Source organism: Manacus vitellinus, unplaced genomic scaffold, assembly GCF_001715985.3.
Source record: "Manacus vitellinus isolate BGI_N305 unplaced genomic scaffold, ASM171598v3 scaffold_24_pilon, whole genome shotgun sequence".
Taxonomy (NCBI): domain Eukaryota; kingdom Metazoa; phylum Chordata; class Aves; order Passeriformes; family Pipridae; genus Manacus; species Manacus vitellinus.
The window spans coordinates 4,369,679-4,392,760 of record NW_021939798.1 but is presented as its reverse complement, the minus strand read 5'-3'; the positions used below and the strand labels follow the sequence as shown (position 1 = coordinate 4,392,760).

The 23,082-nt window shown below is 51.5% G+C and overlaps 1 protein-coding gene across 3 annotated transcripts in view; it reads right to left on the bottom strand.

Moving 5' to 3' along the window:
* The window catches only part of SEPTIN9 (septin 9), a 134,249-nt gene that overhangs the window by 81,050 nt on the left and 30,117 nt on the right, over nt 1-23,082 (bottom strand). The window contains exon 1 of one of the 3 annotated variants that reach the window (XM_025895142.2): nt 15,740-16,446. The exons of 1 other annotated variant lie outside the window; for it this stretch is intronic. In XM_025895142.2, the coding sequence (XP_025750927.1) occupies nt 15,740-15,761 (22 nt within the window). In that variant the 5' untranslated portion in view covers nt 15,762-16,446. Of the gene's footprint in view, nt 1-15,279; nt 15,374-15,739; nt 16,447-23,082 lie in introns of those variants that run through there. One more of the 3 variants, XM_025895141.2, reaches the window with a different exon arrangement.

Sequence of the window (23,082 nt, the reverse complement as noted above, 5' to 3'; positions counted from 1 at the left end):
CTACTGGCCTCTGGGAGAGCCTCTGGCAGCACAATAAAAGGAGTATTTAGCAAAGCTACAGACTTGCTTGAAAAAGCTTGAGGACGATGAGCCATTTTGCAGCCAAGCTTCGTATAAACACATTGATAATGCTGTTAGCATCGGGCCGGGGATGAATAGGGCTGCATGGCAACAGCAGGCTCCTCTGTCTGCCTCAAGAAAGCCCCTTTCTTGCAACCCACATGTTTAATCCATGATCTGTGTCTGCTGCCAGCCGCAGTCATACCAAAATCTGCTCACCTCATCTGTCTTCTGTATATCCATGGATTTAGGTGAGGTGGGAGCGCAGGCAGAAATGCAGGGCTCGCTCACAAACTCACACTGTTCTGTGCTGTCCTGCTCTTCAGCAAAACCTCCTTCCCATCTTCATTAAACACCTTCATCAGTGTTCAATACAGAGGTGGAGGCCAGTGGTGTGGAGCACCCACAGTACCCTCATGTCAGAGGTGGCAAAAAGCTTCAGTGTCCACAGCTATGATGAGGCTCATCTGAAACCAACTCTTAGACAAGAAGACCCATTTCTGTACAGTCATGGAATCATTGAATGGTTTGGGTTGGAAGGGACCTTTAAAGCCATCTAGTCCAACCCCCTGCATCGAGCAGGGACATCTTCAACTAGGTAATGTTGCTCTGAGACCTGTCCAACCTATCCAAGGTACGTGTCTGCATCCCGCTGCCTCTCAAGGCACAGAGGCTGGGGGACAATCTAGCACCAAAAATCAATGTCACCAATTGCTCACAGAGACCCTCTTGCCTCATGTCCCCTCTGCACCTCTCAGAGAGGGGCTGTGCCAGCACTGTCAACAGGAAACAGTCTCACCAACCACACCATTAGCTGAGATGTGAACACACCAGCAACAGGATCAGAGTGTCCTCGGTCTTCTGAGGACAACATTAGGTTTGGGACACTTGGATTCACCTTCAGTCATGTTGGTGTAGTCCCAGAATAAAGCCTGGGTGCTCATCCCTAACGGATCTGCCTTGATTTGGCTGTCACTCTGATTTGTGTCGCTCAGCAGCTTTGCTGAGCGCTCGAGGAAACGCAGGTTTGTACAGCTCCCGGTCCCCGGGCTCAGCCAACCGTGCAGTGACTACAGTCAGCTCCACAACTGCACAGGGACTGACAGAAACACTCATCCTGGCAGAGGAGGAGACAACGTCAGCAGAAGTCAAACTCCTGTAAATGCACTTGTGAAGACACTTCACTGAGTTTAAAGTGAAGTTCAACCTTTCCTCCTCAGCTACTGCTGCCACCTTGCATCACTCAGACCTGCTGACCAGCCACAACCTGCCACAGATTTCCATGGTCATTCCTGTGTAGTCATAAACATTTTATTAAAACTATGGAGCAAGCACTCCACAGCATAATGAATATTCATGCTGCCTTCCACAGCGATGAACTGGAATCCCAGCACAGTACAAGCTCTGCAAAGTCTTCTCTACCCGCTTGAAAGGCACAGAAGTGTGGGAGTTGAACAAGGATCAGTATTATCCACTAAACCACAGGATGAGCTTTGCAGGAACTGGCAGGTTGGATTGATTCCAGTTGCTAAAGAAGGCAAATAGTGCAGCCCAGCTCTCACATGCCAGATGTGTGGAGCATCTGCAGATTTGAGAATGTGAAGACACCCTGTCCCCATCCCAAGAACCAGGCAGTCTCCCTCACACAGCCCCAGCAATGCCTGTTCCTCAGAGGCAGTGGCACTATCAAACAATTCTTTATTTTCCTGAATTAGGCATTAAAAAGCATTTTGAAGACAGTGCATTCCTTTTACATCTTGCAGGCTTCTGGCTGATAGAGAGAAGAGCTGGCAAAACTCAAGGAAGGCTGAAAAAGGAATAAAACAAAATAAATCCCTCATCTTAGAAGGAAACAGGCACAGCCTCTGAGAAAGGAATAAAGTAAAATAAACCCCTCATAAGGAATCAGCCACAGCCTCTACCCACCACGGAACAGCCAGGGAAGGTCTGACTGGAACTACACTAAGCAGCAGAAGGATGGTTAGTGGGGATGAAATGGGCATATTCCAGGGAGAAACCAATCCAGACACAGTTCTAGGTATCCCACACCATCTAGGACTCCCAGAAAAGTTTCCCATCCCAAAGACAAGGATCTCTTTGCATCTCATCACCACTCCTGATCTTTTACATGACGATAACTCTGTTTTTCAACCATATCCAAAGACAGACTGCATGTCTGTATCTTTCTGCTATCACAAGGGCTTCCCCAGCCCATACCAGTCACACAAGAATGAATTTCCAGCCCCAGCAATTAGACCTGTTCAGCATTTACAGGATGTACTTGGTCTCTGTTTCCCTTCAGTGCTTCTCCCGAGGGAGCTGTACAGCTCTCCTGGAGCAGCATTGGAAGATCCCACAGGAACAGCCACATCATCACCCAACAAGCTATCCAGAACTCAATTATGAGCAGAACAAAATCTCTCAGCCTGGCAATGAAAGGGCCCCACTATGTGTTAACTGTGCTTTTGCTTCCTTCCCCTCTGACCTTCACACCCAGAGCTGGGAGCTCCTCAAGCCAAGCCCACTGACAGAGAGCACTGTCCCAGCTTGAGAGCCAAGAAAAGCCCCTGTGGATTAGAGCCTGTTGCTCCATGTGTTGTCAGAAGAACACAGGGCGTCAGAAATCACTCCAAGGGCCAGAGACTGTCATGTATGACCCAGATTTATTGCTACTCTCCTTCCTCAGGGCCCCTGGAAATCTTAAAGTGCCCTGGCTCCAGGGCAAGCCCGTGAACTGCAACTCCTCAAAGCCCACGTCCTGCTGCTCTCTCCACTTTCCCGCTCCACCCAGCCCCAGAAGCTCCCAGAGGTGTGGCATCCTCCTTTGCCTGCCAGTACGGAGATAAACCTCAACTCCTACGCCTTCCTCAGGAGAAAAACCTGATTGTGGTGCAGCAGGAGTGCAGGTCCAGTTCCTGCAGCATCCTGAGTGGATGGAAAGTCACATCTGCAAGAGGGGACTAGGAAGGCATAAGGAGGTGAGAGACTCAGGTGCAGGCACACAGGCAAGTCCAAACTCCTGTGGATGACCTTCCCTGTGCAGGTACCCCAGCCCTGCTGGCCTTCTGCTGTGTCTGAATGAGTTCCCAACAACTCCTTCAGCAGCAGCAGGCGCTGGGCTGACCCAGAGCCACATCACACACCCCACAGCCGGATCCTCATGGCCTTGCTCTGCCCGAGGGGGCTCCCATCCTTTCCCAATGTCGCAGGGCAGCTGAAGCTTCTGGGGCAGCTCTGCCTCTTGCAAGGGACTGTCAGCAATTTGCAGATTGCATGTCCTGGCCTCATCCATAAAAGAAGGATGTTTATATAACCCGAGGAAAACGCCAAGCGCAGCAGGATTGCCAGGGAATACACTTTCAGCTGCGGGAGCTGGTGGAGCCCCGACAGCCTGTGTCAGTGGAGAATCTGCCTTTAACTCTTAATACTAAAAGGGCAACTTCCTATTCAATGGAAAATAGCAAAGTCCTCGCAACATAAGATGTTCCTGTTCACAACAGATGCAGCTGGTGAGCACTGTATTAAATCCAAGCGGCCACTTCCAGCGCTTCCTGAGAGTCCAGCTCCCCACAGGGCAAATTCTGCATCTCTGCTGGAAAACACCAGGTTTGGTGATTGTTGTTTTGTTTTGAAAAACAGTTTCTTTTCCAAGCCAGGAAAAGGACTGAAAACCAGCCTGGCTTTATTGTCCATGCAATACCAGGGAGAGGGCTATGAGGGGAATATTTTTGATGGGTTATTTGGATGATGGATTTAACACACCTGCTTTTTTAAAAAAATAAATCTAATTTGCAAGCACCAGTCTGCCTTGGAAAGCAGCTCCTGATATTAATTCACTTTTCTAACAAGAAGAAAACTTAAAGCATCCAAAAGGCAATGCAGAGCAAGTCAGGGACCTGGGAGCCAAGATCTGAAGGAACTGGAGGGAAACTTGTGACAGCTACATGGAGTCGAGGACCTCAGCCAGGCAGAGATGGGAACAGCAGAGGTACATGGGTTTTGGATGGACGTGGTGCCTCCACACCTCATGCATCATCTTACCATCCTCACACATATTACCACACTCTACACATCCCCAGACACTGCTGACCTACACAGTTTAATGCAGTTCCTTTTTAATGTTTAAGCAGAGAAGGAAGCATGAGAGAGACAGTTCAATTAACTCAAACGGCTTCTCCCAGATGGCCAGAGGCAATTAGGGAACAGTCCTGCTTCTGCTGGTCCTTCCCAGCTGCACGAGACTGTGCATCAGCTCCTAAAGGGATGCAGGGATTGTTGGAGCTGGGGGAAGGAGCAACCTGAATTTCAACCCAAAACACAACATGAACTCCTGCTAACGTTCAGGCAACCTCCTCCCCCTCAAGCTATCCTTGGGTTTGCACCGGATTTTAAGCCAGAAGCAGTGAAATTTGACAGGAAAAGCTTACACTTCGGATGCACTTGTATGTCAACAGCTAGAAGTTTTTTTTTTTCATGGGAAAATCTGTCAGCAGAGTGTCCTGAGCACAACCAAGGTGCCTTTGAACAGTATGTCTGACACAGAACCGGATTTCCCATGATTTATGTTGTGCAACACTCGCTGCTGCCAGGGCAGCACAGAGGGGCTCCCACCAGACACAGGGGACTGACAGCCACCAAAACAACCTGCAGCCTTGAGCAATAGGGAGTTTTTCAAAGAAAAAGGAGCACATTGCTCAGGTTTGATGGATACTTACGGCTGTAGGATGAATCATTTCAATGCAGAAAAATGGGGGCCACGGTATCGGCCTGTTGTTTAGATTCACATCGCTCTGCGAGTAACAAGCAGCAAAATAAACCTCCTCTTGCTCTCAAAGAGAGTCACAGAATGGTTTTGGGCTGGAAAAAATCATCTCCTTCCCACCCCCCTGCCATGGGCAGGGACACCTTCCACTAGATGAGGCTGCTCAGATCTCCATCCAACCTGGCCTTGAACACTGCCAGGGATGGGGCATGCACAGGGTCTGGCAAATGAGCAAATCTTGGGCAAATAGGCAAGTCTGAGCTTTCCCAGAGACGGAACAGGGCCCAGGTCTCTGCTGGCCTGCAATAGGAAACAGCACATGCAGTGAGAGGAGGGGGAGGAAGGCATGGAGCCAAGAAAGGGAGAGCTCAGGCTGAGTCCCCACCCCTCCTGCTCAAAGCCCTCCCGATACCCCTCCTGCTGCCTCTCTGTTTTCTTTTCTCCAAAATAAGCCACCTTTTTCTCCCACAGATCTCCAGCACTGCCATCATCCCTGCAGCTGCTTCACAGCCCTTTAGCTCCTACGAGCAAACCACCTCCACATCATTCACTGTCACACATCCCCTTCCTCCACCCCTCGGTCCCCTGTGCCACTGGCTGTCACCTTCTTGCCTCTGTACAGGGAAAGATGAAGTTTCCTCTCCAGCTGCAGACAAAGGGCTGCCCTCTGAGTAGCCTCAAGATGGCAAGGGAGCTGTGGAGCTGCGACAGAGGTGAGTGCAGGGCACCAAAGGTGGGTCTTAACCAACCTGGGGAACAACTATGAGAAAAAGGTTAGTTTTAGCACCCCAGCTGCTGTACAGCCCTGGGTGCACGTGTGTGTCCACAGCAAGCCATGTGTCCAAGACCAATGCCATGACATACCTCTTGCCATGTCATTTTGGGGCAAGGCTGGGAGCAGGCATTTAAACCACGCAACTCTGCAAGTTCTCAGGGCTTCACATGAGATTCAGCAACATCCCCCGTGGTCTCACAGCACAGCCAGCAAAAAGCCTGAGTACAGGGCCCAGTACCACCAGTAACACCAGTCTGCTGGTACAAACTGATGAGCAAAGGGGAGAGAACCCCAAAGCACAACCTTCGATTTAACAGGCCACTCCAGTGGGTGTCCCAAGGGGTGAAGTGGTACAAGAACAGGAATCAGGAACAGCCTTTCTGGATGGAAACACTGCCTACAGCACTCAGCTCTTGCTGCAGAGGGGAGTGGGGAGGGAAGGGTTTCCTGGGCCGTGGCCAATACTGCTGTTTATGGAGGATATGCCTTCCCCAGGGTGTGTTTCAATGGAGAGCACGACACACACAATTTCACAGTTCACTTTCTCTCTCCACCCACCAGGAACTCCATATTTTCTGGAAAAAAACCCCACCCCACAGCAACCAACCACAGCTGTTTCCAACAGGGCTCCCTTCCCTGGAGAGCAGCTGTCAATACAGATGTCAACCAGGGCTTTTTAGGCAGCTAGAATCAGGTTTGACCACTTGAATGGAGCAAAAAAAATGCAAGAGAGGGAAGAAATGGGAAATATTTTAGGTGCTGAAGTCCATCTCTTCATGGCCCAACAGCTCATCTGCTCTCAAGGTTGCCTGCTTTGCCTCCATCTTGACAAATCTGTGAACACTTAAACGTGAGCCCTCCTGGTGAGCGTTTCTGGAGTGGCAGCTCCAGCCTTGTCACTCCACAGAGCCAAGAGAAGCCACAGGGAGAAGGAAAACAATTAAGCAAAACTGCTTTAGGATTGGGAAGGGGAATCAGGGAGGCAGTCTGAGGGAAATGGTAGGTCCACACCAGAACATCATCTCCAGGGGGGAGAAAGGGCAAAGTTTAAAGACTTCAGCAGAAGACAGCAGGGAAGGATGAACAGAGGGGAGTCAGATGGCTCTCACTGATGAGTAGGGCAGAGAAGAGACACGTCAGCTGGTGTTCAGTGGTGTTCTAGCTGTGAACATGGCACTGGCAGCACCAGCATCCCTCTGGAGGAAGCTGTGCCTGCACTTGCAATGACTGAGGAATGGACACTGTCACCTGAGAAAAATTCCCATGTTTTGCTCTTTTGCCCACACTCCCCAGCAGAGACAGATCCAGTAAGAATGATTTGTGCCTCCAGCCTGATGTCCAGCTCCACCCCATCCCCACATCTCAGATTAGCACCAGCCACTGCCCCCACCCCTCAGGGAGCCTCATCCCAGCCCTGCGGGGGGGTGCCGGCATCTCAAAGGGTCAGATTCCCGGCTTTATCGTGGCAAATCCCTCACAGCTGTCCCGCAGCGGATCCCGAAGTGCCAATGAAAAGCGGAAAGCATCTACCTCATTTTCCATATAGGAAGTGAGAGCACACGTGTTAAATGATTTACGCAAGGATACAGAGAGATTTAGTGGAAGAGCAGGAAAAGGACTCCGACAGCTCTGCTTTTAACTGCCACGAGATACTCCCTCCTGCTGCAACTCAAATCCTGACTAGTAAATAAAAGCTGTGCCAAAGAACAGATATGCTTCGGAGTGGGGCACCCTGATGTTTTTAGCAACCCAGTGAGAAATACCCATCTACTTTACTGAATAAAACCCCTCCATATAAGCACATAAATCAGAATTTACTCTCCCCGGCTGTAAGCCTCAGCAGTCGTTTACTTTTTACAGCCAGACACAACCTTTGGGAGGTGAAATTCAAGCGGGCTGCTGGCGGGTGCAGGGAGATCCCGGGGCAGGGGACGAGCGATGTGGATGCGGGCAAGGAGGCGGGCAGGGACTAGGGCAGGGGGAGGCCTGAAGGAGGTAGGGCAGGGGGCTCGGGGGAGGGATTGCGGGTAAGATTGCGGGCAGACAGACCCCGCAGCCCCCCGAGGCTCCGCACACCTCCCCCTGACGGTCCCGTCCCGGCGCTCCCGCTTCCCGAGGCTTGGCTGGGCAGGGGGAACGCGCAGCGCCCCCTCGTCTCAGAGCCCCGCAGCCCCGCACCGCCACCTCGTCTCAGCAGCCCCGCAGCCCCGCACCGCCCTTCCCCGTGGCCGCGCATCCCCGTCCTGCAGCCTGGACCGGGGTCCCACCCCCGCCTGGTCCGTGGCTCCCCGCTCCCAGCCCCGGAGCATCCCTGGGGATGGGGATGAGTCACCGGCAGTGACGGACTCGTGAGTCAAAGAGACGAAGAACAAAGCCTCTGGGGATGGTGACATCCGCCCTTCGCCCACTGGAAACCAGTGACCAGGACTGCCGGGATACAGCTGCTGAAGTGCAGGATGATTCCAGAGGGGTCTCAGTCACCTGGCCCCAGCAGGTACAGCTCTCAGAGAGGCATTCAGGTGCTTAGTGAAGCCAGCCAAGATGTTTCTTATGCAGGGATCGCCCTCACAAATGTGCTAAAAAGCAGCAAAGGGTTTCTGGACATTCTTTACAGGGAATAGGTTTGCAAAGGTCAGGTGAAGCAGCTAAAAAAAGCTTCTTCTCTCTCCTTTACACATGGTGTAGTCAAGGAAACAGGTCTCTGGACTGGAAGGTGGGAGAACTGAGGCTGATCACTTGTGCAGCCCCAGGCAATCGACTCTTTACAAGTCATCTTGTAAAGTGACATTTACAATGTCTGTCCAAGTCATCAGGATTTGCCTCCAGTTACACTCATGGCAATCATCACCCAAAACCTCTGACCAGAGCTGGGGGTCCCTGCTTTTCAGCTTCCTAGGTGTCCTCCAAAGCAACCATTCCCACCAATTCAGGATTTTAACTCTTTCCATTTGTCCCTCTGAACCACCCAGATGGATTCAAACACACACCAGAGATGTTCAGCCAACCAGAGTCCCTCCATCCCATGTGTGCTGGGCTCCCTGACACTGCCAGGGATCAGGCACCCAGGCACCCAGAAAACACTCTGCACCTATCAAGGACATGTCCCCAGCCCCCAAACCCTCCATGCCAGCCTCTCTCCTCATCAGCAAGGCCTAAGACACCAAAGTTCCTCCTTCATCACCGTGACTAAGACATTGAAGCCATAATCCTGGAAAGAAAAAGCATCTGAAACTAATAAAGAACCCATATCCTGCACCCTTGGGAAGGAAAGGAGAAAGTGTTACATACATGTAGGCAGTGCCAGCTGGCAGAGGAGGGGCTGCCAGTGTCTACAGATGCTGGCCCAGGTTGGGAAGCTGTGAAGGGAGAGCCCAGCACTGGGGGACTCATGGAGAGTCTCATTTCAGAATATATGGACCAATTCCTTCATTAGCAGCCACACCAGAGGACACCCACACTTCTGTGCCTTGACCCCACTTCTCCAAACCTGATGGGATTTTGAAGAATCAACATTTCAACACAACAAAAGCACCGAAATATGAGTATTTCTCAGATCCAATGTGTTGGAGATTAAACTTAGTTTGTCTTGATGATATGGTTAAATTTTCCAGACCAGCCAGCCAGTAATGAAATGCAAAAATACTTTTATTTCCACAGCCTCAGGCTACACCATGGTCAAAGCTGCAACCTGGAGATGCTGCAGAGGTAATGGCAGGCTCCCCCCAATTCCTACAATCCAGCAATCACACTTAGCACCCACTAAACTGGTTTTACTGGAAACCAGAATTGGCTTCAAGGACAACTACTTCAGTTTATAATTATGTAATCACAAAATTAATGCAGACCTGCTTATGTAGCACCAACTTTACATGGACCAGGCCATGGGAAAAAAAAAATTTAAAAAAATCTTCATTTTATACAAGACAGACATTTTTTACAGTGAGAACAATCAATCACTGGAACAAGCTCCCCAGGGACATGGTAGAGTCCCCATTGCTGGAGGTTTCGAAGATGTGATTGAGCACTGTGCCAGATAACCTCATCTAGGTTCCCTTTCCCACAAAAGGCTGGACTAGGGTACCTTTTGGCATCATTTCCAACCTGGGCTATGATTCTATGAAAAAGTACACCTTCTGATTTATTGCGTGATTATTTGCTTGTAAAGCTAATGCATTTTATTCACCTGTAAAACCATGCCCATTCTCCCCCTGAGCCACAATCCAGAGCTGTTTATAAGTCTCTAACAACACTCTTGGCATCAGTATCCCAAAACTCTTTTGAACCTTACACTGAAGGGTTATTTCACTTCACCTGCACTCAAACAACAGCTGCATCCAGCAGCACGGGCTCACAGTCATTCTGTGGCAGGGATGCAGCACCTGGGTGCCAGCACAGGATGAATCAGTATAACAACACCAGCCTGAAATGCTAGAGGAGAGAGCATAAAGACTCCTACTCAGCCACAGGGAAATTACTTTTCAGTGTTAGTGCTTAGCAAGGGAGAAGCTGCCCTTGCAAACACAAGGGCAGAAGCAGTTGAGAACAAGCAGTGGTATAGGCCAAAAACTCCATTAGAAAGGGGTCATTGTCCATGGACATTGGTGAAGCACAAACACAAAGGATGCTGTCTCCATCCGCTGTCCAGAGCAGCCACCAAGCACTCATAGCCCACATGGAACAGCTTCAGATCCCACATACCCCTCTTTTAGGGACTCAGGACACCCTTTGCTGCAGTGTCAGGACAGCTGAGTTTCCAGCTGCACTGCTGAGCTCCCCATGCAGGTGGGCACTGCTGCAACCCCCTTCACCAACAGGGAGCTTCAGCACAGAGACCCGAACACCAGGTCCTTACCCAAAATCAAAGGGGAATGGGAGCACAGTTGCCTTTTCCTCACGATTTACAGAAAATACGAGGCAGAACAAGAAATTTCACCTACATTTTCTCAGGTATAAGACTGCTCCTAAAATGGGACTTGCTACCTACCAGGACCTTCCCTGCTGCCCACGTGATGCCAGGATTTGGCCACAGAGCCCAGAGCCCAATTACAGCACTGACAGCACGAGGCATCACTGCTCTCTAACAAATTACTCTGTCCATTAGTTACAGCTGCAAGTACTGTGTGGAAAAGCCAACAGGACACAGATATTGTGCTTCTGAGATCATTAAGGGAACACAAGACATGTGTTGACCCAGACATACTTCCCTAACTACGTACTTGTTCCTACTCAGCATTATGGTATGCTGGACCTTGGAAGAGCCCTGACTTGCATGAGAAACGTCCTCCCTCACCCCAGCAGCATGGGAATCACTTTGCTGGGAGGCTCTGAGCAAAGCACAAAGCAGGAGGGCAGGAAGCAAAGGAGCTCCTGCCCCAGGGTTGGCCAAGTCCAGCAGAGCGGTGTCGAGGAGCGTTACCTGTGCTGTCAGGCCAGAGATGAGTTGTGCCCCACAGCAGGACCATATTTAACAGAGATGAGCAGAATTTGCAGCAGATTTAAGAGCAGACATCAGGAAACGGATAATGCTTCATACCTTGACATGCCTCAGACAACTGGGGGAATGCATCCCCAGGCCAGGCAGGAGCTGGCAGCCAAGAGCGGGCTGGGAGCAGCACGGAGCAAACTGTGGACACGGTGTCTGCAGAGGCAGCTCCACAGCCTCACCAATCCCAGACCCTTCCCTGAGAGAGGGACTGCATGGAGCTACTGCTAAATAGGCCAAAACCCACAGCCACAACAGGTTACTGCAGAACACCTGGGGGGAAGGTAAATGCTTCAACAAGAAACTTGGCTGAAAAAAAAAGGTTTCAGGGAGTTTTACAGGGCATCAAATACTGCAGCGAGACATGGGGGTCAGCACCAGATAGGGACATGAGCAGGACAGTGACAGCAGAAGGAAGGGCTACAGAGAGACCATCAGCCACCAACAGGACAGACAGAAAGGTGACCCTGAGTGCCAGGGCTGGGTGAACGCAGTGGGATCTGACAGGAGGTGGAACCATCCAGACTGTAAATGCACGACTTGGTGCCCCATGTGAGTGTGTGACATGCTGCAAGCCAGAGAAAGAGAAACATGTCTGATAAACAAGGTGTATAGCTGTGAGAAGACCACTAAAAAGAAACATGTTAGGCTTTTACCTGCCATTTCCTAGGAATAACAAGGACACCAAGAAACCTGAGACATGAAAGACAGCAAGAGAGATCAGAAGAAATCCCTCTGCTATATGCATATTAAAGATTAAATTCTACTTAAAAAGTAATGAAGAAACAATTGTATTCCCTCACAGCAACCTTTCATATCTCCAGCAATCACATACAGGGTCCCTACTTTCCTTTCCTATTGCTCAGTCCGGGCACGTGGTGCTTTCTGGGTGGCTCTGAGGACACCAAAGATGCCCTGTCATGCCTGCCCAGCCCATGCAACAGGGGCTGTGTCCCTGCTGCTCAGTATGATGTATAAACCCACGTTAAACTAAGAATATCACACATAAACGTAGCCATAGTGGATGCAGAGAGTGATCACCAATGGGTCAGTGAGCAGTTCATCCCTCTTTCTATACACCTGTAGCCCTTCCCAGCTCCTGGGCTCTGCCCAACATGTGCCACTCACTGCAGTCAGGTGTCACAGTCACCCATTCATCACCATTTGTTAACTCTTAAAATGAGTTCTCCCAGTGCAATTTCAAAGGTGACACTGATAATTTCCTTGGGACATCAGATCTCCCTTTGCCATCCTTTCACCCCAACCATCACAGCAATCAAACCCCAGCAGCTCAGGGAGCTGCAGACCCTTTTCTTTTAAGAAGAGGTAAAGAGGCCCCGCGGCGTTCACAATTAAGGCTTTGTAGAGAGATCCGGGCTCGGCAAAAGAGCCATCTGCTAGGGAAAGACAGGAGAGCCATCTCCAGGCCACTGCCACCAGCGCAACCTGGCACTGCAGGGAGGAGGAGGATGTGAGGAGCACCCAGAGCACAGCTCCCCAGCCCTGAAACGAGCAGAGGCATACCTAGAAACAAATTAATTTAGAGCTAATGCTTTTCACGCAGTATTAACTTTTAGAAATGCGTGAGAAATGGTTTAACCGGATTAAAAGCGACTAACAGGTTCTGTGAGATTGTGTTTGTTATAGGGCACCCACAGGTGCTGAGACTGGCATCTTGGTACAGACCAAGGAAGACTCTTCCCTGCCCCAGAGCTGGCAGTGAACCAGGCACAGACCCACAGCATCATCTCGCACCTTCAATGCCTTCCCCTGAAGCACAGGGTGTTTGTCATCACCTAAAAGAGCATTCTGAGTCAAGGATTTCCCCTGTGCAGGAAAGCCTGAGCTCTCCCTGGGCAGAGGAGACCCCTCGGGACATGCCCAGCTCCAGCAGCTGTGGGAAAGCAGTCCTCAAAGAAGAGGCCAGGCCCAGTTCCCACCCACCCTGGAGTGCCCTCACCCCATCCGGCAGCCCCACACTCGGATCAGGAGTCAGCTCATCCCACCCACAGCCGAGGATTAATTAAAAGCATGTTTAGGGCCAGAGCAGGGACTGGGACGAGGCCCCCAGCACAGCACAGATCTGCTTTCATCTGAGTCATCTCTGTCACCAAAGCCAGGGCCCAGCTGTCCCCCTGCCTGTGCTGGGGCAGGCTGAGCTCTGCTCCCTGCTCCTCTCCTCCACCAGTGTGGCAGTGCCAGAGCCCACAGCCCTGTGGGACCCTTGGAACACACTAGCTGGCACAGTTGCTCCTATGCTAGCAGCAGCAGGACCATGAATCCATGCTATGACATGGATCTGGGAGTCAACAGCATGGCCTGGTGATATTAGAATCATGGAACCATTTAGGTTAGAAGAAACACCTAAAATTATTGCATCCAACCATTGCCATTTTTGTGCCCAGAATCTCCTGGAGAACAGTTTTCCCACATGTGGTTTATCATTCCCTCCACTGCCCTGGCCAAGCAGCTTTCCCTGCCTGCTCTGAATCCTTCAAGCAGGGACCTGTGGAGCAGATCCGAGACCAGCCCTTCAGCCCACCTATCCCCCCATCCCGTATTTCATGCTGGATCCACCCATCAGAAACACCACTGGGATGGCCTGCATGGCTCTAGGGCCCCATACAGCACCCAACCCACCCGTGTGTGGAGGAGGGCAGAGCAGTTGTGTTCATCACCCCACACTGAGCCCCCAGGCACAACCACCTTAGGTGGAGGCACACACCACACTTGTGTACACCTGGTCCAGGCCACCAAGCACAGCCACGTGCCCTCCCTGCTGCCTGCCCCTCTGTATCCCTGCCTGCCTCCCTGCCCACGGCTCAGCCACCCACAGAAAAGCCAGTTCCAGCAGAGGTCACTGAAACATGTACACGCTTGGACATCAGCATTTTGCAAACACTGCTCCTGGGCACTAGCAAGAGCTCCTGCATCTTTGCTCAAGGACTCTCAGGGTCTTCCTGCCCGCAGGTTCGAGGGCTCTGTGCTCCTTGCAGCAGCTGAGAAGTGTGTGCAGCCTGAAGCCTCAAAGAAACCCACCTTTTATGGTCTTTCAGAACAAAAAGCCCTGGATCACATCACTAGGGAGTCCCCTCTCTCACCAGTGACCCTTTGCAGAGCCCCCCTCCACCTCTGTGTGAAGGAAGGGGACCCAGCGTTGCACCGAGGATGGGAAAGGCCAAACCACAGTAGGACCAAACTGCCCCTCCTCTCCCCCACATCCCTGCCCACTGGCAGAGGCTCTCCAGTCCAAAGCCCCAGGCTGCAGAAACACCCACCAGGCTCTGAGTTACGAGCAGCTCTCAGGAATGCTTTGAAGTGGCTCAAACCAGAGGAGAAAGCACAAGCAAGAGGGATGAGAAGGTGCCGTCCACACTCTGAAGAAGCAGTGGGGAATGAAGGGTGGTCCTGCAGGTAAGTCCTTATCCAGGGGCACTGGGTGCTCTCAGTACATCCCTGGCTGGGGCACAGTGGATCTGGTATGGGCCAGCCATGGGAGCAGCCTTCCCTGGCCACAGCTTCGCTCCACCCTGGCTTGAGCGTTTCCTTTCATCCCTGTGGTTTCCCTCCCAGCTCCAATGCCCAGCAGTCGGCTGGGAACGCCCAGGAGAAGAGGTCTGGAGCCTCTCTGGGGCTGCTGTGCCAGAGGAGGGTGAGCTGTGCCGTGCCATGGGGCTGGGAGAAGGGATACCCATCGGCTCTGCCAATTCGGGCACAGACACCCCCTCCCTGGCTTTCCCTCTCTTATCCTGGTCATCCTGCTCATGCATGCTGAGGGTGAGCCCTGTGGGTGACACCACACCGCCTGTCCCCTCTCTCCCCGCTGCTGGAAGCAAACAGTCACAGTCACAGCCATTCCCGAAACAGCTCACTGCTTCCCGAAGGCTCAGCGTACCTGGGAGCAGTTCTTGGAATCACTCAGACATGCACCACTGGGCGGGATTTGCAGGGAAACTGGGGAATTAAATGGAGTTATTCATTCCTCTGCTTCCCCCTTCCAGCCTCCCCCCCACTCATGGCCAGCAAGGTGAAGCCCACGCCACTGCCCTGGCGTAACACGGGGACCAGCCACGGAACACGCAGGCAGCTCCTGCCCAGCCAGGCACGATGGGAGGGCAAAAACCGAGGGAAGACACTTTGGCAAGCAGGAAAAGCTCCACCACCACACGCGCACACACACACACACACTCAGGAGCCAACCTTCAGAGCAGAACCGCGTCTCCATGCCAAGAGCTCGGCTATTTTCCTCCCTCTTCCCGGCTCGCAGCTCTGAGCTAACAGGCTCAGCATTCATCCCCCCGCGCCGTGCGGCACATGGGAGCAGAGGGGGGGAGAGGGAGAGAGAGACTCAAATGAAATCCAGACCTAGAAAGCAGTTTCTTTTTCCCCCCTGGCTCCCCCTTCGCCCCCCTCGGCTTCTGCTGGAATCACCGTCTGTCTCGAGGGCTCAGGAGGATGGGGGAGAAAAAAAAAAAAAAAAAAGGAAAGAAATACAGAAGGGAAGCATTGCAAAAAAAAAAAAAAAAAAAAAAAAGGAAATAAATAAAGGAATCGGCTGAAATCCACCCGGAGCAGGGCTGTTCCTCTTAAAGTGCAGAAGCTGCTGGAAAGGTAGGAGGGCAGAGGCAGAATATAACATATGAAAAGATCAATAGCCTACCTGAAATCCGGTCCCTCTCCATTACTACGGGATATATTTAGCATCCGCGTGTCACGGCCGTCCCTTTTTTCGGTGGCGTCCCCTTCTTTCCCCCACTCTCCCTCCCTCCTTGCCTTGCCTCTTCCTCCTCCTCTTCCAAAAAAAGCTCTTTGTCTGGTCTAATTTCTTCAATCTGTTGCAATCATGAATGCATCCAAATTACCACATTTCCATGTGCTGATCATATGTTTGTGCTCCAAACTGAAGTAGCTTTGTCTCTTTGAAATGAAAAAGAAGAGTAAGAGAGAAAGAGAAAGGAGGAAGAAGAAAGAAAAAGGGGGTACATGACCCGAAAAATCCTGTAACTCCCTGGAATACTCCACCAGGCACAGGAAAACTGGAAATCCCGAGTCCTCTGTAAAACAGTCTTAAAGCTACAGCATGCGAGTGTCCAGGGGAACGCTCCAGCCTCCACAGCTCCCTCTTAATATCCACCAGGAGATGCTTAAGGAACTTGGCTCCTCACAATAACAGAGCGAAACACTCATCCAGCTTCTCAAATCTCTCCCCGCTTCCCCAGTCTTATTTTCCTGCTATTTCCTCTATCCCCTCCTCCTTCCTTGGCTCCAGCATTCTAAAAGAGCGCAGATCCTGCACGTTCCCCCACCCTGCCAGGTCTGAAGTTTCGATTCATGCATAAACTATTCGGCTGATGAAGGCTGACTTCATTCCAAGCGCAGCATCACGGGCTGCTGCCGCTGCTGCTGCTACCAGGCAGGACCCGAGCTCCGCACATGTTTACTCGCCCCGTGCAGCCCTCGCAGAGCTCTGCCGCCGGCCCTGGCACTCAGCCCCTGCTTCGCCTCCCTCCCCACGGCAAGGCGGCGATCGGGAGGACTTCTGCAGCCTGCCAAAAGCGATAGCGAAAGTCTCTGCCCCGGACAGAAGCTCTTGGTCTTCTCCTTGGTCCCGCAGTGGAGCGAAGGTGGGGTTCGAGAGCAGTTTTCCTTCCCCGCGATGCCCGGGCAGGGCACAGGGTGCAGAGGGAGCAGGGCAGCCCTGCAGAGCCCGGGGCTGGATCCTCCTCTGGGATGGAGGGATGTGTGGCTGCAGCAGTGAGCTGGCCCGCTTGGAAACTTCCCCTTGGCTGGTGGCCCGGGCAGGCAGCAGGGACGCTGTGTGAGCACCTCCAACGAGGCACTGCCCACTGCCCACACCACCCTGCACGGCCCTCCTGTGCCATCCAGCTGACAGTGTGGAGCCTGAGCCACCCAGCCAGATGTGAGGGCACAGCCTCCATCCCCAGAGCTGGCAAAGAAGCCATCTATCCCACATCCCCAAGGCAGGGGATGGCAGATGCCAGGAGGGAAGGCACAGCTGCTCCACAGGCCAGGTGTGCTGGCAGAACCCTTGTAAGATCAGCAAGGTACATGTGACACTTTTTGCCCCAAAACACTCACAGTTCACATGGAAAAACCCAAGTGTGATAGATGTGACAGAGCCTGGCACTCCTCTCATAACCAGGGCAGAAGGACAGATTGTTTCCCAGCTGGATGAATAAACTTCCAAGGGAAGACTCCAGGCATTACAGGCAGTGCTGGGACTTTTGGACAGCCCGGACCCACATTATATTATATACCTTATAATACACATTATATTGGTTTTCAGTATTGTGGATTTCTCCTGTTCAGCAGCTGATGGAATATCACTGTCCCCAAAACAGAGGGAGGAACACAGCCAGCACCCAGCCATGGGGTCAGGCCCTCCAGCCAACAGCAACCACTGCACATCCCAACAGACAGCAGGGAGCTGGTGGGAGGCAGCCCCAGGACAGTCCAGTCCTTTGGGAAGTGTCTCCCTAATCCCCAGTGTGTTATTCCCTGGGCAAGACGGTTTAGATTCCTTCTCAGATTCCTGTTCATCCACTGTTTGCTATTAAAGCTCTTCACGTTCCTGCTGCCAGAGCCCAAGGCATTAGAGGGGACAATAAGCAACGTTTTCCCATTAACAGGCTAAACCCACGTTTCCTGCCTGAGATGTAGAAGGTGCAGAACACAAAGCAAGGACATAGGGCAGCTGCACAGCCCCATACAGCACAAAACCCACTGCACTGCCTCCACCAAGCAGCCTTATTGCCAAGCTCCTTAGGCTGGAGAGGAAGGGAAAAACTCAGGGGAAGCATGGAGAAAGGAAGAAGGTGAATGGAAAGGAAGAAGGGATGGGGGCAGCACACATTTCAGCCTCCAGACTTTAACCCATCAACACCCAGATGATTAGGAGAGATAAAGTAAAGACACCATTTCTTGCAGGGCAGATCACCAGGAGGCACTCAGGGAAGTGAATCCAAACTATGATTAATGCAAATTGAACTTCAAATTCATAAAACCTCCAGGTAGATCCTGTCATTCAGACTTGAAGTACTCACGCAAATTTTCATGGATTCACTTTAAAGGTGCAGTCAGGTGTCTCCGTTTGAAGCAGAATTCACAAAGCTTCTGTTTGAAGCAGAATTCTCCCAGGCAAACACTGGGGTGCCTGTGTTTGAGAGAGGGGTACCCTGTGCTGGTGATGCCAGCATTGGGGTTTGCTTCCTCCAAAGGTACAGTTCCAGTGACACACATGTCACAGGGCTGGGGATCCCCCACCTTCTGTAGCTTTTGAGAAGCTCATCACATGCCTGTTTGGTGGTCTGTTCACTGTACAAATATATATAGAGAAAGATAACACATATTCTGTTTTCTAATACTATTGCTCAAGGGTTGGGGGGGAAGTCAAGCACACCCAGAATTTAGGAAAGGGACAGAGAAGTCTCTCCCCTGGTTAGGGCTGCCTTCTTGGAGTTCAGGGCCCTCCAGGGCTGACTTAGGGAAAGCAATGAGCATAGGAAAGAGGCAGAAGCAACTTTAAGGAAACCACTATTATCTGCTGCAAAAATAAACCCAATTTCCATTTGCAAACAAGAATCTGAAACAAAGCAGGAGCCTGGCTCCACTGCCACCCCGTGCTCACGGAGGCTGGCACAGGGGTGCACACGCTTTCCCTCCCAGGTTTGGACATTCCCACAGTGACAGCCAGCAGGAAGCACTGCCAGGTGCAGAGAAAGCAAGGAAGGAAATCACAAAAAAAAAAAAAAAAGAAAGTAAACCAAGCCCTGCTCCAGGCTCAGTTTGAATTTTCTTTCTCTCACACCTCTCTGAGGCTCACCCAGCAACGCCCAAGCCCTTTGCCAAGCCATAACCTGCTTGTTGTGCATGAACACGTAGCTAAGCAGGGCCCATGGATGTGGCACAGATCCCAGGACAGCAGTGGGCAGCCAGGAGGGGCTTTAGGACTGTTGACACTGTCCCCAGCCACAGCAGTGGCCACTGTGGTACAGAGGCAGATCTTATTTGCAATTCCTTGTCTGCCTCTCTAGTTTTATGCTGGGCTTATGTTCCTGTGCCATTTGATCCAACAGAAGAGTTATTTTCTTTCCTACCTAGTTCAGCCATGCAGTCCCACAGGCACAGCCAGCCACCTCCACCAGGGTTTAGCAAACCAGCCAGGTACCACCTTGTAACCCCAGAGCTGAGCTGGGAAGGGTGAGTGCTGCAAGCCCATGCAGGGATCAGAGGTTCAGACTGCACTGACAAAGGTGTCAGGAAGCAGCCAGAGCAGCCAAAGACCTCCAGGGCCTGGAGAGGCAGGAAAAATGGGGATTCAACTGGTTCTTTCACAAGCTCAGCTATCTGCAGTGCTGGCAAGCTGGGAGGAGAGCACAGAGGGGGGGACAGTGCAGCAGAGTGGAGCATTCCTGAATCAAATTATGTTCAGTGAAGCATTTTCACATGAGGAAATACAGGTCCCAACTCAAACAGTGCAATCAAGTGTTACTCCATTATATTCCCTCTATGCCATTTACCCCCAGGCTGGACCCAGCCAGCAGATGACAGTCTCTGAGCCTCCATGGACTGTTTGCTCCAAGAACCTTTCATTTACATTTATATGAGCCTTGGGGATGGGGAAGAAAGAGAAGTCTGGCTAAAATTCTCCTTTTCATTTGAAAAGAAGTTAAAACCAAACCAAGGAGATCCTCCTCTTTCCAAGGGAGGTACTTACCCTCTGAATGCTGCTGCCCTGCTCTTTGCCAGGTGTTTCTTTGCCTCCCCACTCCATGCCCCTCTCCCAGCTGGGCAGATATGGAGCTGCCCTGCCCTGGGCTGCAGCTCTCAGCTGCTCCACATGTGCTGCCAAGCACTGTTTTGCCACTCCCTGGCTATTTCTTATGAAAACCTGTATTTGTTCAACACCGGAACACAGATCACACAGATCCTCCCAAGTTACTACCTTTCCCAAGCCAGAGACCATGCCCAGCACACAAAGCTCATCACCACCCAGAGCACGTGTGGCAGTTGCAGCAGAGGATGTCTAAGAGAGCAGCAGCACATCCTCCCTCCTGTCCCAATCCCATGCAGCCTGAGATGACACCTACAGAGTGTCCCTGTGTCCTGTCCCATGCCATGGAAGGATATATCTTTAAGGACAGTCCCTGTCTGAGCTCTCCTCTGTGCTGGCTCTCATCCTCTCTGCCTGAAAGCCTCAAACTGCCAGAAATCCCTTGCATATCCTCCCCAGGCTCTCTGCTCACACTTTAACACTCAGGTGTTGAAGTATTAACAGCAGCTGGCAGGCCAGAGCAAGAGGCGAGGCAGGACTGGACCCTCACCCTCCCAGGAGAGCACAGGGAGTTTTGGATAAATATTAACTCCTCCACCATTCCCTGGTTATGTTTTCCTTCCTGGACTCCTCCTTACCATCAGTCTTGCCCTCTCGACACTCTATCTTCCACAACTCACTCCCTGAGACCCCAAAACAGGGGGTTACTCCATACCTGAAGGACTGTAGTCATTCCCCACCAAGCAGCTGCTGGGGGGAGGCAGGGTTCCATTGGGCACTGCTGTATTTGTTGCTCTGCTATGCTCTGGGCCCAGCCTGGAGCACTGTGTCCAGCTCTGGGGTCCCCAATATAAGGAGGTGTCCTTGCTGGAGCAAGCCCAGAGGAGACCATGAAAATGCTCTGAGGGCTGGAGCCCCTCTGCTCTGGTCAGGCTGAGAGCTGGGGTTGTTCCCCTTGGAGAAAAGAAGGCTCCCAGGAGACCTTAGAGACCCTTCTGGTACCCAAAGGGGCTCCAAGGAGACTGGAGAGGGACTTTGGAACAAGAACGTGGAGTGACAGGACAAGGGGGAATGGTTTCACACTGACAGAGGGCAGGGTTAGATTAGGTATCAGGCACAGGTTGCCCAGGGAAGTGTTCAAGGCCAGATTAGATGGGGTTCAAGCCCAGGCTGCATGTGACTCTGGGCAATCTGATCTAAACAAAAAGCTGCACAATTTCTGGGCACTTTACACACAGGCAGCACAGGAGAGTGGGATGCAGCACTCAGCTCCTCGGGCATGGAGGGGAGACCTCATGCAACGACAAACCTGCTGAGATGGTTGTTTCACCTTCTCAACATGTGGATTTTCAAAGTATTTCCGTCTATTGGGAAAGCCACAGGAAGGGTTGGATTTCACCATGTTATTGTACTGCAACACAGAGAGATGCTGCCTTGGTAGGATGAAGCAATAAGACACCACCATCATCTTACCTTGCCTTAAGTTCCCCTTATTGGAGAAAGAATGATCCACTGAAGGAAAGAAAACGCCCCAGAACTGTGCAGCAGACCATATTTTCATTTAGCAGCAGAATCATCCAGGCCTGGACATTTCTCTGAACATCCTAAAACCCTTTTGGCCAGAAATGAAACTACAAAAAAAAAATAAACCAAGGAGGGACTACTCCATTAGGTTGGTCAATCAGGAATATCCCTTGCTACTGGTGCTTTTTTTGGAGCTCACTCAGTGGTTTCCCAGCCACCAAAATTTCGGTAGAGAGACTTCACACTTTGCAGGCCTTCCCTGAACATCTACAGTGCCTTATCCACTAATCCTACTGCAGAGCTGCTTTCCAAACAAGCCATCCCTGCAACAGAGGGCAGCCTCTCCTGCAGTCCTAGACACCAGATAAATATAGCAAGGAGTAAATCCGTTCTCTCTGCCTAAGGTACAATTAGGGGGTTGGTAAACACCGGCCACCACTGGAGGCACTGGCCTTGGAGGCTCAGAGGATGCCTGTGGTGGACAGCCAGGGCTCAGGAATTGGTCTCTGCCCATGTGGTGAGGGACACCAGGCTTTGAGGGGGAAGAGGGAAAGCTGAGCAGCCACGAGCTGGCCTGCCAACGTGCCCAACAGCAATTTGCAAACTGACGTTTCAGCAACAAAAAGATGAAGAAAATAAACACCAGGAAGAGACACATGTAACTGAGAGAAATGTGACCACACACAGCTTCTTAGGTAACCAACACTCATGAGTGAGCACATACACACCAGGCCAGGGCTCACCAGCCCTTCTTCCTCCTTTCATTCATTTTCCCCCATTCCTGAGGAGAATGGTAGATGCTGTACCCTGCACACTCACACTTCCATAGCTGTCCCATTCCTCCAGTGCCCTGGCTGGAAGTGTGTCCTTTCACTGCCACCAGCCCCAGGAGGGTTCCCTCCACCTGCCCCATCAGCTCCTGCACAGGCACCTTGAGTCATCCACATCCCACCACAGCTGTGTCCTCACAGGCTGGCACAGATGATAATGAATGTATTTCTTTCCTAGCACACTGTTTTACTCTAGAAGACTTGAGACTTTTTTCCTCTATCCTTCAGAATGGGATGAGACAAACAAATGAGACAAAACCACAGTCCACTGCCATTCTGCTTCCCTGCTCTCTGCTGCAGGCTGATGTGAGGCTCTCTTTGAGAGGGCACTAGAAGCTTCCTGCAGAGATGTCTGGTCCTGAGGTGATAAATGACCTTGCTCAAGGACTGCTGCTCCTGCCCTGGAGGAGCCACACTCTGCACTTCTACATCTCCTTTCCTCGGGGGAACCCTGTGGGTCTCCTCAGCACTCATCAACAAGTCTGCATCACGCTCCAGTGAGGAAAACTGTTATCTCAAAACACAGACAGCAGCTGAAGCCCCAAAAGTTACTGAGCATTAATGCCCTGGTCACTCCTGAACCACTGATTTGTATCTTACATTTTGGTTTCCTCACACCAGAGCCCACAGTGCCAGGTGCTGTAGGAAGAAAGCATCAAGAGATCTGCCTCCTCACTCTGACTTTCAGTAGCCTTTTAGGATTAAAAATATTATACTTGAAACTGGAGATGAATCGCGGATGTTGTAAAGGAACAGGACAAGCAGAACATCCCCCCACCAGCACAAGCCCACGGCACCCATCACTATTCCTTAATTTCTCAGCTGTGCACCCGGGTGCCCACGCTCCCTCAGTCA